This window comes from Mercurialis annua, linkage group LG4 (genome assembly GCF_937616625.2).
Source record: "Mercurialis annua linkage group LG4, ddMerAnnu1.2, whole genome shotgun sequence".
NCBI classification, from domain to species: domain Eukaryota; kingdom Viridiplantae; phylum Streptophyta; class Magnoliopsida; order Malpighiales; family Euphorbiaceae; genus Mercurialis; species Mercurialis annua.
In genome coordinates this window covers 16139413-16156551 of record NC_065573.1, presented here as the reverse complement: position 1 = coordinate 16156551, position 17139 = coordinate 16139413, and the positions used below count along the sequence as shown (strand labels likewise).

The following is a 17139-nucleotide window of genomic DNA, read 5'->3' as shown; positions in this document are numbered from 1 at the left end:
AAGAAGCGAATTTACCCACTCCTCGACGTTCGGAGATAGGAACGGATAGTAATCTTCGACATCAAAAATAACCGGAGGAATATGGTTTCCCTAATGTTCATTACTTCTTTCCTCTATTTTTTTTTGACGGTAGAGCTGCTGGGGCCTCCACCGTTAATCATATGAATCGTCCCTAGAATCTTCTTGGACAATCTTTCCTCTTCTTTTTCCTTTGTTTTGTCGTCCCGCTGTCTTTTGTCTCCTTGGTCATTGCTTTTTGATTTCTTAGCGACGAACTTCCTGAGCTCGCTCGTGTCAATCATCCTTTCTATTTCCACTTTGAGGTCTCTACATTCGCCAGTTTCATGCCCGTTCTCATTGTGGAACTTGCTGAAGTTCCTGATATCTCTAATTTCATCTTTCATCTTGGGTGGCCATACTTTTATCCACATCAAGATGTTCGTCCTACTTGTGTTGAGCGGTGTGTAGTTTCGTTCATCGTCTTGAGGGTCACTCCTTGATTTGTATGTACTCTGGGGGCAAAAAGCCTATTTTCTTCTGTCTTGTGGCGTCTTTCCTCTATTCTCGATTTTGGTTTATCCCTCGACCTCTCTTTTGCGTTATTTCCATTAGATTTGTGAAAGTTGTGTGTTCCCTCTCTTATAGCTTCGATGCCCATATCGACGTTCAAGTTATCAATCTTCATGGCTTGTATGTTGAATCTTTCAATATAGCTCCTCAGCGTTTCTCCTTCTTCTTGGATGCACGACCTTAGGATGCTAGTAGTCGTTTTGGCCGGTATGTTGGTGAGATGTCTATTAGGAATTCGTTTGATGGGGCTGTGAATTGAGCTGTCCCTGTCAAGGTGGTGGGGAAAATCCGACACAGAATTGCGTTTGATACGCTTAATAAGCCCATTGTTGCTGAGAATCTAGACGTGTGGTCTCTTGCATCCCCTTCGCCGTTGAACGTCGGCAAGATGGGCAATTTCACATTATAAGAAAATGTTTCCTCCATGATTTTGGTTGATACGGGCGAACCTTTCAATCATAAGTCGTCTATGTCCAACTCTTCAGCTTTTAGCTTCTTTGGTGCTTTGGCTATTGTTTCCTCCATGTCTTCTTCAGCTACGTATATGGTTTTACATTTTTATGGGGATTCTAACGATTCACCTTCATCCTCCTGATTTTTCTTCTTTGATTGTGCTTTCTAGCTTCTTTTTATTCCCTTTTGCTTTTTGCAAGAGCATTTTCTTTTTCACTTCGCTCTCCCCTTCTCGAGTTTAGCTCGCTTCTGGCTTCATCTGGATTTTTTCCATTTCGGGTGGCGTTCCCTCGGTTTGTCTCTTTTCCTTCGTTCTGGTTTCTTCTCTTTTCGTTCTCAGGGGTCTCGCGCCCATCATTACTTCTTTTCCGTTTTGTGATTTCCTCAACTAGTTCCTTGATTATTAGGATTTCTTCCTTATATTGCTCTTCTTTGTCGACGTCGACCGGATGGGATGATGAATTGATTTCTCAGCAATCTCATGGTTTCTGTATGAGCATTGGTTGAAATCCGAGCTTATTTTGCCATCATGTCCAAGTTGACCTGCAATGCTTCTATCATCTTTTTCAACAACTCGTGATAGGCTTCTGGGAAGATCACGTTTGGAGTTGGCTCGCTACTTCATTCTAGATCTGGGAAGATAATGGGGTTGCTTCCCCTAATTTGTTGAGTCTGGTATTTGGGTGTGGAGTAACCCTCCGGTGTTGGTGTTTGCTCTGGTGGTGTTAGGACCATTGTTGCTGGTGACATTGGATGTTCTAGTGGTGTTTAAACCTTGCGGAGGCGTCTGGTTCAGGTTTTTTGGATAGATTGCTTATTTTTAAAGTTTGATCCTTTAGAAGTCATTCCTTCAATGAGAATTTTATATTTGAGTTCAGAAAAGTTTTTTCGATCTTGAATTTGTCAAACTTTTCCCAAAAACAGCGCCGATTGATGGAGTCTGCCTTCTAATCCGATGATTAAACCTGCAAAACAGGGTAGAAGGTCAATTAGACGGTGGTTGTCCAATTAACTCTCTGATTCTAAAGTTAGTATTTAGCTTTGAGCAACGTTTTAGCGTATTGAATGTAATTGTGTTTTTGGGCATTATCTCAAAGTCTTTATATAACAGTTGAGCGAATACCTAATTAATTTAAATAGGAAAGTGATTCCTACTTAATAGCTTTGTGTTTGAATAGGAAAGTGATTCCTTAGTCAAAGTAAGTCTTATTTAGGAATAATTTTCTAAAGGAGTTTGTATCCAAATGGAAAAGTGATCCCGTATATTCGATCTTCTAGTTTTATTCTTCGTGTATTAGATCTCTGGCGATGTGTTCGGGCGACGCACTTTGACCGAGTCCTCTGTGAGTCGGTCTTTACGAAGATTTAGGCGAATCTCTCTTCGATCTTCAAGTTCGGCGAGTCTTGTGGAATCGAGTGCCGATGTATTAGGCTTTCCGCTTTTAGACGAGTGCTAAAAAATTTCCAGAAAGAAAAATCTTGTATGATTCGGTTCCATTACGATTATGTTGGAATTCGGTTTCCGTCGATTAGTTTCAAGTTAAAGTTTATGAGTGGATTATGCGAAGGAGAAGGAACAATACTAATAATTTAAAGTGAGAAGCGCAAAAATGTTGGAAGTTTATGGGGAAGGTGAATTGCCAAATTTTATAATGCAACACTATTTGATGCATCGTCATTACTTATTATATCAATTAAAATCTTCAGAAACTTCATGTATTAAATATTAAAACAATTAATGATTGGTTGTGGGTAGTGTTTGGTATATATAACTCATCATCATATCATCCTTTCGGCAAAATAAAGTTTCTCAACAGTTTCCTAAAACTAACTAATCCACAATGTTAGCACTATCTCCTAATGTATTTCCAACCTTTGGATGGCCTTTGGAGGAACCCACAACCGTTGATCAAGTCTCTTATTTTTCTAGAGATCAGCCTCGGCCAACTACTAACAGTCTTCTTTATTATCAGGCTCAACAAGAAATATTCTTAGAGCCTGATCTTCAGTCCACATCTTTCACAGCTTGTACTAGCAGCGCTGATCCTACCATGACTAAGAAGCTTAATCATAATGCAAGTGAGCGTGATCGTCGCAAGAAGATGAACACTCTCTACTCTTCCCTCCGCTCGCTAATTCCGTCTTCCGATCGAATGGTATGCTTAGTTTATACTTTTTTTTCTTAATTTCAAAATATATGGTATAATTGGGTAAGATTGCAAAACATTGAAAATCCACTAATTCTGTCATTTGATTGAATGGAATATATTTTATCATATTACTACCCGCGTCTATATCAACTTTTTTTTATTTGAAAATTTTGTGTAAAAATTTGATAATTTTAAATTGTAAAAATGAAAAGTTCGTGTTAAACAAGCTAAAGTTCACAATTTATTTCGGTTCACTTTAAATTTCAACGACACTTTCATCAAATAATTCATATAAATGAATTTACGATAAACGTTATTAAAGAATTAGAGAATGAAAACGTCGTTTTCGAAAAGCCAAGGATGCTAAATTTGTACAAAATTAAATAACTATTAAAAAATATATATACTGTTAGGTAATATTGTCAAAATTTTGCAGAAGAGGCTGAGTATACCAGCTACAATTTCAATGGTGCTGAAGCACATACCAGAATTACAGCAACAGCTGGAGACATTAGTCCAAAGGAAGGAAGAACTTTTATTAAAATTATCAAAACAGGATAATCTAATCATTAATCCTCAACTAAACAAAAGAAAAAATACTTGTCAGAATACTCTCTCAATAGTATCTGCTAATCAACTTGGTGACAAAGAAATTGTCATGCAAATTTCTACCCACAATAACACAACACTTCTGTCTGAAATCTTGCTTTTCTTGGAGGAGGAAGGCCTTGTTTTGACTAATTCTTCTTCCTTTCAATCTTCTGATGGCAAGGTCTTTTACAATTTACATTTTCAGGTACTTTTATCTTTTATATTTGATATCTATTTTGGCCGATATTGAATTTTCTGGGTCACTAGGGTTAACTTGAGTTATAAAATGATCACTAAATTTTATCTTGTTATAAAATGGCCACTGAACTATACCTTTTATTATAAAGGGGTGTTATTGATCATATAAAATGTAACGTTTGTACTTACATGGCAAGCGAAAATAACAAAAAGAAACATAGTTCACTAACCCTTTTGTAATAAAAAATATGATTCAGTGACTTTTTGTAATTCATGAAAAATTTAGTGTGTTTTTCATAACAATTTTAGTGTGGAAACGGTGCGTTTTATATGGGTGACACCCCTTTATAACAAAAGGTATAGTTCAGTGACCATTTTATAACAAAATAAAGTTACGTGGTCATTTTATAACTTAAGGTAACCCTAGTGACCAAAGGAATTTAATATCCCTATTTTTTTTGGCTATTCTTAAGTTCTGATTCATGTTATGAGATTTGGGGGTAGCGAACTGAACTTTAACCATCTTATTATTGGAAACATAATGTGGACATTTAATTGTTACGTTTATTCTAAAAATTTGTTTCTAATATTTGAGTTTTTGGATTTTATAGGTGGAAGGAAGTTATAGAGTGGAGTGTGATGCTTTAAGTGAGAAGATTGCGTCTTTATATGAGAAGAAGGATGAATTTTTTCGTGAATTTCAGTATGTTGGATAACATATATAGCTGTCGGTTAAGAAAAATATATTAGAGACATTTCTTGTTTTATTTATGAAATGTACTAGAGTTTTATTTATTATACGTAAATTGTATTTTTTTTTTATAATTATGTAAATTGTATTTATAGTTAAAAATAGTAATGAAAAAGTATCTGAATTTGTATTATGATATTGTCTAGAATCACTTTCCACTCTCTTTTCTTATTTATTATAGGCTTGATGTTATAAAAAAATCTCTCAATCATTTATTCCTTTTTCAATTTGAATAAAGGATCAACGCGCCGCCTGAACTTGTAATACGGGATCATTTAACCCGATTTAAACTTGTTTGAACAACTAACCGCAAAATTTTTTATTTTTGTGTTAAATTACCCAATAATTTATATTTTATTGCAAAAAATAAGTTAAAGATAATTTTATTCCAACAATTAATAAACTTTCTAATTTTATTTTCGCATCCCTCGCTTCAATTTGTATTTTATATGTTTTAAAGATATAATTATTGGGCAATTTGACCCAAAAATAAAAAATTTTGGGATTAGTTGCTCAGACAAATTAAAATTGGATTAAATGACCCTTTCTTACAAGTTTAAAGTGCGCGTTGACCCTTTGTTCTTTTCAATTTTACTTGACGTTTGCCAATTGTACCCGAATTCACACATTTCAGTTTCAATTATACCTAATTTTTTAATTTGGACTCTTTTTCATTTAAAAAATGTTCAAAAATATCCTTATAAATGATTTATTTGAACTCATTTCTATTTCAAAAAGTCAAAATAAATGATTATTTTGAACCTTTTTCCAATAAAAAAGAGGCAAATTTATTACTTGTGGGTATAATTGAAAGTGAAAGGTGTAGATTTGGGTATAAATTGGCGATTTTAAGACGTTAGGGTGAAATTGAAAAGGAGGTAAAATATTGAATTTCTTTAGGACATTAGACCTTTATTATATATTGAGGAAGAGATGCATGAGTAGGTATTCCAAGTCAAAACTGTTAGAGAATATAATTTTTGAATTGATTGGAAAAGTATTGAAATATGTTGGGCATATATCCGTTTAGTTCAGTTGTTTCTTGTAGCTGATAGATGTTAGCTGTTAGCTGGTAGCTCTTAGATGATAGACAATAGTTGTTTGGTGAAATATGATCGGCTGTGGCTGTTAATATGTTAGATGACCTTAAAGGGCAATGATAATTTATTCTATCACTACTAGAAAACTATCAAATAGCGACGGATTTTAGCGATGTACGCTAAATCTGTCGCTACCTAACCAATTTTGCTATAGATTTGGCGACATAATGAAAATCTGTCGCCAAATACTCAAAAAAGGCATAGTAAAAAAATGTCTGTCGCTATTCTGTCACTATATTTGGCGGGTTTTGGAGGGAAAAGGAAGCATAAGTTTTTTTGGAAAATTTAGCGACAGATATTTGAAATCCGTCGCTAAAATCATCCTTAAATGAAACCCATCGTTTCATTTAAGGGTTCAGCGACGAATTTCAAATATCCGTCGCTAAATTTAGCCACGGATAGCAAAACTCGTCGCCAAACTCTTGGGCTACACAAATAACTGGCTTTCTTCAACTTTTTATTTTTATGCGGGTGTAACTTTTGTATCTCTAAAATACGGGTCAAATTATATCTTTTATACTGTTCACATATATACCCCTCCTCTGAAACAGACCTTCATAATAACAATTATTTTCTCTCTTGTCATTTCTCTCTCTTCTCTTTTTTAACTCACATTCTTACACTTCTTCTTCTTCTTCTTCTTCTCCATTATGATCTCCATTCACCTTCAATTCAATAGATCAGCATTTTCAGATCTTTTTTTTGCGCTCCGTCTCCGCTGTTCCACCTTTATCTCGCCGCTCGAAGTCATTTCATCAGATCTGAAGTTTATTGAATCTCTTCTTCTTCTTCGTTTCAGATTTGTAATTTTTATTTTTACTTTTTTTTATATAAAAGTAATGCTTCATCTGCGTTTTTTATTCTCTTCTTCTTCTGCATTTTTTATTCTGCATAACGATTTGTTGATGAACGTTGATTGATGAATTGTTATAATGTTACATTGTTGTTTATTTTATATTGATAATATGCTGATAATCAATTGATAATTCTTGATTTTAACATTGACAAATAGGATAATATTGTCCGTGCAATAAACTAAAAAATAAAAATTAAAGTGAGACTAGATAATGATATGTTAGTATTGGGAAAGAAGACAAATCACTCTTTTTTTAGTGGGGAGCAAGAGTGCGGGAAGGGGGCGAGACCAAGCAGAGCCACTAGGAAAGTCAGCCCTTTCCACGTGTCAAGTTGAATAAATGCAGCCTCAACCAGAGAGATCAAGCTGCGCCTTAATAATGGTAAATTATTGTAATGCTACAATTTTGATATTGTGTTGATTTTTGGTTGATATTTTGTTGATTTTAGCATGGTGTAGAAGACAATAATGATGTTGAATTATTGTAATGTTATAATGTTGATCTTGTGTTAATATGTGTTGATATTATGTTGATATTTAGTTGATTTTAGTATTAACGAAAAAACCCACACAATATGTGAAATAAAATAAAAAGATAAAAATTAAATTAAAATAATGTTGAAAAAGTAAAAATTAGCATAAAAATATTTATATATTAATATTATACAGTTTATTAAATGTTGTTGATATTATGTTGATGTTATGCTGATATTAAACTGACGAAAAATGTCAACAACCAAAAAAATTCAAAATTCGAAAAAGTCAAAAAACAAAATTAAAAAAGTTAAAATTAAAATATATGATAAACATTAAGTGCAAAAATATAATGGTGAAAAAATTGAAAATAATAAAAGAAAATGTTAGAAAATGTGAGTTAGTATAAAAAAATAAAGTTTCAAAAAAACAGTATGAAAAGAAAAGAAAGTTGGTATAAACTTTAAAAATTTAGAAAGGGTAGTATAGAAGTAAATGTTGTTTAAAAAACAATATTTTATAAAAAGCCCTAAACTCTTAAATGGAACGATCTGTTTCATTCAGTTTCTAAAATCCAAAAAACTTATTCTGCCACCGTCCCCTTCTCTCAGCCTTTCCAGTCGCCGATTATGTCCCTTTCCGCTGCCATTTTCTGTTTTTGTTTCCCTTTCGTCGTTGCCCGCCTCCGGTCCTTCTTTAGCATTGTTGCTTTGGTGTTACTACTGATTCCCGCCGCGTGCCGCTGTCCCTATTTTCCTCCGTTCAGTAGGTTAGTTTAATTTAATTGTTATTTATTTTAATAGTTTTCAATTGTTTGACTATGACATGTGTTGTTTAAAAATATATTTATTAGATATGCAAGGGCTGATGTATATTGGTTTTTGGCTTACTGGTTGTGTTTGTCCTTTGAAGACTTTTAGTGAACACTTTGTAATCATAATGTTATACTTGGGTTTTAATGTTAAATTTGAGTTCCCTTGTTGTAATATCCCGTAATTTTAAGTAATTAGAATATGCCACGAGGTCAAATTGGAGTATTCAAAATATTTAAAATAATATTTTGAGGTTTCGAATATTAAGAAAAATATTCGGAAAAACTAAGCTTAATAGTCAAATAATAATAGTAAGGTTTGACTATTTAAGTTTAATAAATTAAACCACGAGAAGTGATTTAATAAATTCGGAATACGTAAATTAAATTTAAATGTAAATTTAATTTATAAGTATCCGTAAAAGAGTATCGTAATAATATGAGTTGAAAATTTAAATTGGAATTTAAATTTTAATAAAGGATATTAACGGGATTAATATAATAAAGAATACGACTGGGCGTCGTAGATAAAAATATATTGATAATAAATATATCAATATACCACTCTAATTGGAGAGTTTATGATTTCAGACAAAATCCCGAAATTAAAATGTCGAAACTCGAAAAGCTCGACGAGTTATGGACGAATATAAATTAATATATATTTATAAATATATATATATATATTAAATAAAAAATAAAAAGAAAAAGAATAAGGGAGAGGCGGCTGACTATGTCGGCTTAAAAAGGAAAATTTTTTCCTTTAGTCCCTGAATTCTTTACTTTAATTAGTTATAATTATAAACTAATTAAATGGTATTAGATTTTCTAAATTGAAAATAAAATAATTTATAAGTCCCGAGCGAATAATTTTGGTGTTAATATTCGCGGAATAATTTGACGAAGCTACCGTCAAATTTTTATGAAATTTAGACATAATAATTTTAATTAAGCGGGACTGATTTGGACCTAGTAAATCTTTGGAGATTTATTAAAAATAAATTATAAGTCGGATGCGAATAAAAATTATATATTATTCGTTTTATATTTTATTGGATTTTTGGGTAAATTTTGACGGAATTTGGAATTAGTCTCCGTTTGGACTACGGACGACTAATTAAAATCAGAGTTAAAGTGTATAATTGAGTTAGTATCAAATGGTACTTTAGCCAAATCATATCCTTATAAATAGAAGTGAGGGGGCAGCCTCATTTCTCTACGTCAATGCCATTTGACGTGCTTGCTTAGCAAGCAGAGGGCGCGCCGTACGCGCGAGTTAGGTTTCGCGATTTCCGATCCGATTTCGCGATTCCGACTCCGATTTCTTCGAGGATCCGCACGTATTTGAGATAATAACCGTTAATTTAAATTCGGTTATTAATAATTTAAATTCGATTATTAAATATTTGGATTATAATTAAATTTATAACGTCGACCGTATCGAATCGATCGAATTCGAATCGGTTTAACGTTTTGATTGCGGATTAGGATTGGATTGTTATTGAATTGGTGTTTTTGAATGTTTCGGAGTGTGGGAAATAGTTTGGTGCGACCCGGAATCAAAGATTCCGGGGTTGCCCGTACTGTGCGGGCGCACAGTTCAACTGTGCGGGCGCACAGTATTGAAACTGTGCGAGCGCACAGTAGACTGTGCGGACGCACAGTCCCTACCGTGCGGACGCACAGTCCCTACCGTGCGGACGCACAGTAGGCCAGTGGGGAAAAAGGTTTGGACTTTCGCCCTAGCTCGGTTTGGTTCGATCTGGTTAGTTCTAATCGATCCGAAAAGAGTATAAGTGGACTATCAAAATATGAACTAGGACGTTTAAAAGGTTTAAAAGAACCTAGACGTTTGAAGATAGTCGGGTTATTAAAACAATGTGATGTTTTAATATAACCCTACATTAATCAATGTGATTAATGTTAAAAGGACTATAAGTCTAATAAGAGTGGTATTATATATTGAACGAGAAGTTCAATATTGAGATTAGTTTATATGCGTTGTTTATTGTGTCGTCTATAACAGAGTTTGTTTAAAGTCTATCGTTTATACGATATGACTTAAGTTAGGAGTTCAATGTCTAATATTGTGTTGACATTTGAATTCTAATTAGATCTGACGAGTGGTCGATCTAGCGAGTCAAACACCAACGTGTTTGACTGACGAGCTTGATGGGAGCTTACGTTTTTAAAAATGGGGAAGACAGTACTGTGAGTTTTGCTTTGTGGTTTTTACTTTTGAATATTTATATTTAAACTGTTTTAAATAACAAATCGCACTTGTATACTTGAACCAAGAAAGATCCATTGGAACAAACTTCCTATTGTTTGTCAATAGGACTGTGTGATCACGAGTAGTGTCTTTGATACGAGCCTGTGTCTGACATAGAGGTCAGTTAATGTCATTGGGCGTTGGAAGTGCTAGCGACCCTGACTTAACAGTCTGAGATGGCAGTAACGGCTACGGTCACATGTATTACTGTGATGGCAGTTTCACGGTTACGGTCCAGACACCCGGCTTAGACGGCAGTGATTCAGTTCACGGTCTAAGGTCCATGTTGTATAGGTTGAGACCCATACACCAGTCTTACTTGTAGGGTTTCATCTGGATCGACTAATTGGTAATATTTTACATATACAAATGTTTTATGTATTTGCGATTTGAATATTCAATTGTAAAATTGTAGACTCTCTCAGAAATATTTATATTTCTGACCCTCCCCAATTATCACCTTTCAGGTTATCAAGTACGAGGTCAAACTTCCACAATAATTCTGGAAGTCAATGTCAACCATACCTCTAGAGCTGCAAGTAGTCGGGTAGTGGGAAGTCTATCTTTCTGTTTACAACAGTTCAAACTATTTTGATAATCTCTGATTTGAACTACTGTATATAATATATGTTTGAAAAGCTGCGTGTTTTCTAGAATGCTATGACCAGTTGTTTGAGAGATACACTGGTTTTATGTCTTTAGCATTTTAGAATTGTATTGGAAACAGAGCAGGTGCATCAACTGAGATTGATGTTTGCGCTCTAGTTTCTTTAAATACAATCAGGGTCTTGAGACCCGGTTTTCATAAATGTGTTTACGTTAAACGAGAGAAAGGTTTTAACGATATTTTTTGAAAACAGATCATACGAGATATATGATCTTGAATTGCGATCGCGTTTTTAATAAAGGTGTTAAAGTGTTTCCGCAACGAGGTTGCAAACCTTTTTATGTTTTAAAACGCGAAAAATTTATAAAGGTTTTTAGGCTTGCTACGGGTTTCGGAGCAACCACTCCCATTCCCTAGCGCCGGTCGCGATCCATGAATTTGGGTCGTGACAAACTTGGTATCAGAGCAATAGTTCTCGGACTCGAGAATTTAAAAACATTGCTGATACATGGAAATAAAGTATGAGGTAGATGTCATAGGTACTCATAGGAACTACTGCAGCACATAGGATTCGAGTCATGTCTCCTAGATATATTCTTATGTTTCATAGGTTCTCAGCCTTCCCTTTTGGGATATAAGACTGCGATATACGCGTGCGAGTCGTCTAGACAATTCGATAACGATGCTTGAATATCAAGCATGGAAATAACATGAAGACACTGTCGAAATCATTCGATAGTAGTACAAGGAGACGATTGACAAAGGAAGTACGAATTCAGAGAAGTGGAGTAGTTGTGGAGAAATCTTACTGGTTACAGAGTTCAAGGTCAGAAGGAAACTTACAAAAACTAAATGATATAACCTGTTATGGTTATTCATTTAAATGATTTTAAAAGCATAATTGTGCCTAGACATGAGAAGTCATCACCCTATGCATAATTATGCAAATATTTTTTTAAAAAGTGAATTTTTGAACAAATTGTTTTGAAAGGGCCCAAAGATTATTGAAATATTTCAAACAGATTTGTTTTTCTTGTAAGTATACCTAGACCAGAACTCTGTAATAAAAGTAAATACTCGAGATCAAGTAGTAAGCGATTCTCGAGGGGGGAAACATAAGCATATGAGAATGGAAGTTGGAGAATAAAAGTTATGGACAGGAAAGCACTAAATTAGTTGTAGTTAAACGAATTACAACTTGTGTCGGATAGATATATATATCCGAGTTACGACGAGCTAAGGATAAGTATATCTTTAAACAAGATGTCTAGGGCATTGTACCCTGAGACACTGGGAGTAAGAAAGGAGAAATAGCACCTATTGATCAAGTAGTGATTAAAAAGTTAGAGATACGCGATTTCTTACTAGCGATTAGTATAACTTGAGTCTAGGAAGACTCAAGGTAAGTGAAAGACACACGATTTGAAGTGTAGTTGATTGAGGTAGTGTATTGATAAAGTGAGTTTCAGATGATGTCTGAAAACAGATAGGGTGTAGTAAAACCCTGATAACTTTTAATTGAACCATTGGATTGGTTTAATTTTGGAATATGATATTCCTAAGATGGTTGCCTAGAGGTTAACCGTTGCGATCGTCAAACAGAAATATAGATGATGTATATTTTTGAAAGTATTGATGAGAAACTTGAGCAAATTTTGGCAGTGAGCCAAAAGTGCAAGTGATAAAAGTATGAAGTATTGAGTTTAATTAACTTAGGATTATCAATGTAAGCTCCATATATATATAATGAATCGAACACTACTTGAAAAAGAAAACGGTTCTTCTGCTCAGAAATGAAATGTTCCAAACCGGGCCTTATGACTATGAAGTCTTGGCTGGTTGGTGCGGAATATACATGTAGAGTACATGTATTTGAAAGTCGGGCCAGAAATGTGTAAAGTATGGCCGACCAAAAGTGGAAAGTGTGAAACAAATGTTTATTTTTAATATGAATGTTTTGAAAATGGAGCGAGATATTGATAGTATGTTAATTAAATGTAGCAATGGCTATAGATTATTGAGGATGACTCTTAGCTGCGAGCAAATAGGCTATATGTATAAGGCTAAGGAATAATATGTAGCGATAGTCAGATCAAAGATGTAAGGTCTGAGAATGTTATGCATCAGAATGAATGAAATATTCTGAGCAAGTCAAAGTTTGAGATAAACAATATGATGAGAGTAGATATATCTAGATTAGAGCTCTACTATAATGAAAAGAAAAATATTGTAGACCCATGAAGGGACACAACAAATAGTAAAGCTATATGAGAAGATAAAGATGAGATATAGAAAGGAACGTCGTATGAAACGAGTTACGATGAAATAGGCGTACTAGTGAAAGATAAATCATTAAAAGAGAAAGTATATGGAAAAAAAGTATTGAGTTGAAGAGCTTATGTTAAAGAATCATATAAGCTGTAATTGAATGAGAAGAGAAAACATAAGTTGCGATTAGTGTGTATCGATATTAAGAGTAACATGGAAACATTTTATCGATATGCATGATTGTTAGTTTGACTTTACCTGGCTATGGTGTAAGTAAAGTCACTAATGTAAACTCAATTGAGATTGAGATAAGGTACACTGACAGTGAAGGTGTCAGTAGTAGATATAATTATAAGTGTGCAAATGAGTGTTTCACGAAGAGAATAGAGAAGTATAATAGAAATACATCTCACACATTTGCAAAACGTGAATAAGAAAGAAGTTAAACTAAAGTCTACTGTGAAGGTACCATAAGTCAAATTCGATAAGTGGATTTGCAGAACGTAGTATGAGTAATACTAGTTCTGATGTATGAATATGGAATGAGTGAACATTTCAACTATCATTATGAGATATATAAGAACAATGAGTCAAACTATTTCTAGATTATTTTTGGAAGTGGTATTAATGGACAATTGGTCTATGTGAATAATAAAAGAAGGAGAAGCACAATGTGTTCGACCAGTGTTGTAAATTCTGATAGAACGTCAGAATTAAATTAGGTTCTCTAAAAGTGAGTGACAATTTTGAAACACTAGAAATCATAGATCATATGTAGTTGATCTAAGAAAGATCGATGTGGTTAATAAGTGAAGGTAACCAGCGTGGTTATAGAAATTAGTAAATTTCTTGAATTTCGCAAAGTATTGCGAATGACGGTTGCAAGATTTTTTTTTAAAAAATCTATGCACCAGTAATAAGAGTTAACCCATGAAAGGGGTGAAAGTTGATTAGGCAAATCAACAGAAAGTATGTTTTGAGGATTTAAAGGAATGACTGACTAGTGTACAAGATTTGTAACAGTTATAGTACACTGAGTATTAAAGAATCAAGTAAAGATATGTTATGATATATAACATAACCGAGTTATAGAAAATGTTCCTCGATGACTGAGAAAACACGAGGTAAATTGTCAATGATGATTAGGAATTGACAATAGTTATAGTCACACTACAAGTCGAAAGACACTAAAAGTGTGATATAAAGTGCGAACTAATTACGAGATAAGAGATATTGTGATAGAAGTTGAGAGACACTACTTGTAGGATATGTGTACATTACTTACGAACTAAAAGTCAATGGATGTTGATTTTTAGACAGGAAAAGATGCTTGGTAAGTAAAACCAAAAGATTATGATATTAGAAGAATATCATATAGAGATCCTACAACCTAACTGTAAAGAGAAAGTTAGTGAGTTGTATATCAGAGTAGCGCAGTGGAAGTGTGGAGGTTTGCAGAAATCATATGCATACTACACTACTGTGCTAGCGACTGTTAAGTAAGACGTTCAAGTTTTGAATAGTCAAGTGTTGGACGTAAGGTTTCAAACCTGAAAAGTCTATGGATATAACCAAGTATAAGATGAAGTGGAAATACTCCAGTTGAGTATATGATGGAATGTGTGATATAATAGATGATTGAGTATGTGCTAGATGTAGATTAGCAAAGAGAAGTTTTTGATTTCAGTATTATTAACAAAATACTGAAACAGGACGAATGATTATGTTAACCAGACATGTATAGTCTGAGTATCACGTAAATTATTTTTTTCACAGTACCACGAAAAGGTACTATGATGTCAAAGGAATGTATCGAGGGAAACGATATAAAGAAAGAGGTGAAAAAGGATGGTAGAAAAATGTCTAGAAGACTAGTAAGTCAAACTGGAATGCCAGTGACTATACTGATTTTGGCAATATTGCCAGAACTAGAATGGAAATGAGAGGAGATGTCAAAGAATATTAGTCAAAATATCTTGGTATCAAGAAATTTTTGACTCGATATAAGTGACTGTGAACAGTATGATGAAGATCATATGTTCCATACTCTCAAAACTTTGCATATAACAGCAAGTTGACGAGAGTCTAGACGATAAAGTAGAAGTCTACAGGCAACTAAAACTTCTATGAAGTTTTAGGTCAATGATTAGAAGATAGTATCGTTTGTTGCCCATAAGTAACAAACGACTTAAAGGGGTAAACCCAGTAGTAAGATTATACACAACCCTAAGTGTATGATAATTGTGGAATTGAAATAGTATATACGATTAAGAGAATCGTTTAAATACTAACTAATGCTATAAGAAGCATTAGGCAATCAAAGAAGTAGATCTTCTTTGTGTTAAAAAAAGTTAGGAAAAGGAAAGTTGAAAGAGATAGAGATCGTGTAAGTATATACGATTTAACAGTGTAAGGATTTACACTTCGTTGACATACGAAGAACATTCAGTAAAAAATACTGATCGAAGGAGGAAATGTAATTAAGAAGTTGATAGAAATACGATAAAGAATATAACCTAGTTTATAACAAAATGTGGAGTGTTAACTCCAAGTCACGATGAATCGTGACATATAAGGAAATTGCATAAAGATGCAACCGACGAGCTAGCGTCGTGACAAGTATTTCGTGTATTGTACACGAATACTGTAAGGATGGATTTTAGAATCTACCTTTAGTAGAAATAAACTTATGCTACATAAAGCATAAGGATCGAGGTATGAAAGATTTTAATGTTAATAAAATTATGTGGCTAAGATTTTAAATTCGAGGACGAATTTTTATAAGGGGGGGAGAATGTAATATCCCGTAATTTTAAGTAATTAGAATATGCCACGAGGTCAAATTGGAGTATTCAAAATATTAAAAATAATATTTTGAGGTTTCGAATATTAAGAAAAATATTCGGAAAAATTAAGCTTAATAGTCAAATAATAATAGTAAGGTTTGACTATTTAAGTTTAATAAATTAAACCACGAGAAGTGATTTAATAAATTCGGAATACGTAAATTAAATTTAAACGTAAATTTAATTTATAAGTATCCGTAAAAGAGTATCGTAATAATATGAGTTTAAAATTTAAATTGGAATTTAAATTTTAATAAAGGATATTAACGGGATTAATATAATAAAGAATACGACTGGGCGTCGTAGATAAAAATATATTGATAATAAATGTATCAATATACCACTCTAATTGGAGAGTTTATGATTTCGGACAAAATCCCGAAATTAAAATGTCGAAACTCGAAAAGCTCGACGAGTTATGGACGAATATAAATTAAGATATATATATATAAATATATATATATATTAAATAAAAAATAAAAAGAAAAAGAATAAGGGCGAGGCGGCTGACTATGTCTAGGGATGGCAATGGGGCGGGGTGGGGGTGGGGAAGCTATCCCCATCCCCGTCCCCACTTCTATGCGGAATCCTCATCTCCATCCCCATTTATTTGATGGGGTTTAATTCTTCCCCATCCCCATACCCGTGGATTCCCTATCCCCATGAGGATCCCCACATCCCCGTCTAATTCTAATATAAATATTTAAATATTTTTAGTATTTTCATAAAATATTTATAAAAAAAATACTATCTGTTCAATATTAATAATAATAAAAAATTATAAATTAAATTATCCAAAAATTAATTAATCATCTAAAATATTCAGCCATTTTAAATATTAGAATAAAATAATTAAAATAAAATCGTTAAAAATCATTACTTAATATTCTGATAATTAAATAAAATTATTAAAATTTGGCCAATATACTAAAAATTGTAATAAATTACATAAAACTAAATCGGGTCCCCATGGGGACGGGGATCTCCATGGGGTGGGGACTACACTCTCCGTCCTCTCCCCATCCTCGTGGATGGGGAATAATCTTCCCCCATCCCCATACCCATGGGGATAATTGGTGGGGATTCCCCACCCCATTAGGGGCGGGTCCCCATGGGGATCGGGGAATCCCCTCCCCATTGCCATCCCTAACTATGTCGGCTTAAAAAGGAAAAAATTTTCCTTTAGTCCCTG

The 17139-nt window shown here is 33.6% G+C and overlaps 1 protein-coding gene across 1 annotated transcript; it reads left to right on the top strand.

Annotated features, from left to right (window-relative positions):
- The first annotated feature begins 2767 nt into the window (after positions 1 to 2767).
- Positions 2768 to 4846, top strand: LOC126676591 (transcription factor ORG2-like). Its single transcript, XM_050370824.2, has 3 exons — positions 2768 to 3179; positions 3610 to 3969; positions 4574 to 4846. The coding sequence occupies exons 1-3, from the start codon at positions 2865 to 2867 to the stop codon at positions 4676 to 4678; spliced, it is 780 nt and encodes a 259-aa protein (XP_050226781.1). The 5' UTR covers positions 2768 to 2864; the 3' UTR covers positions 4679 to 4846.
- Positions 4847 to 17139: the final 12293 nt, after the last annotated feature.

Bases quoted from the DNA above. Each gene is read 5' to 3' on its own strand.
- LOC126676591 (XM_050370824.2), top strand. From the start codon at position 2,865: ATGTTAGCACTATCTCCTAATGTATTTCCAACCTTTGGATGGCCTTTG. The intron at 3,180-3,609 runs GTATGCTTAGTT...AAAATTTTGCAG, and splicing joins TTCCGTCTTCCGATCGAATG to AAGAGGCTGAGTATACCAGC. The intron at 3,970-4,573 runs GTACTTTTATCT...TGGATTTTATAG, and splicing joins TTTACAATTTACATTTTCAG to GTGGAAGGAAGTTATAGAGT.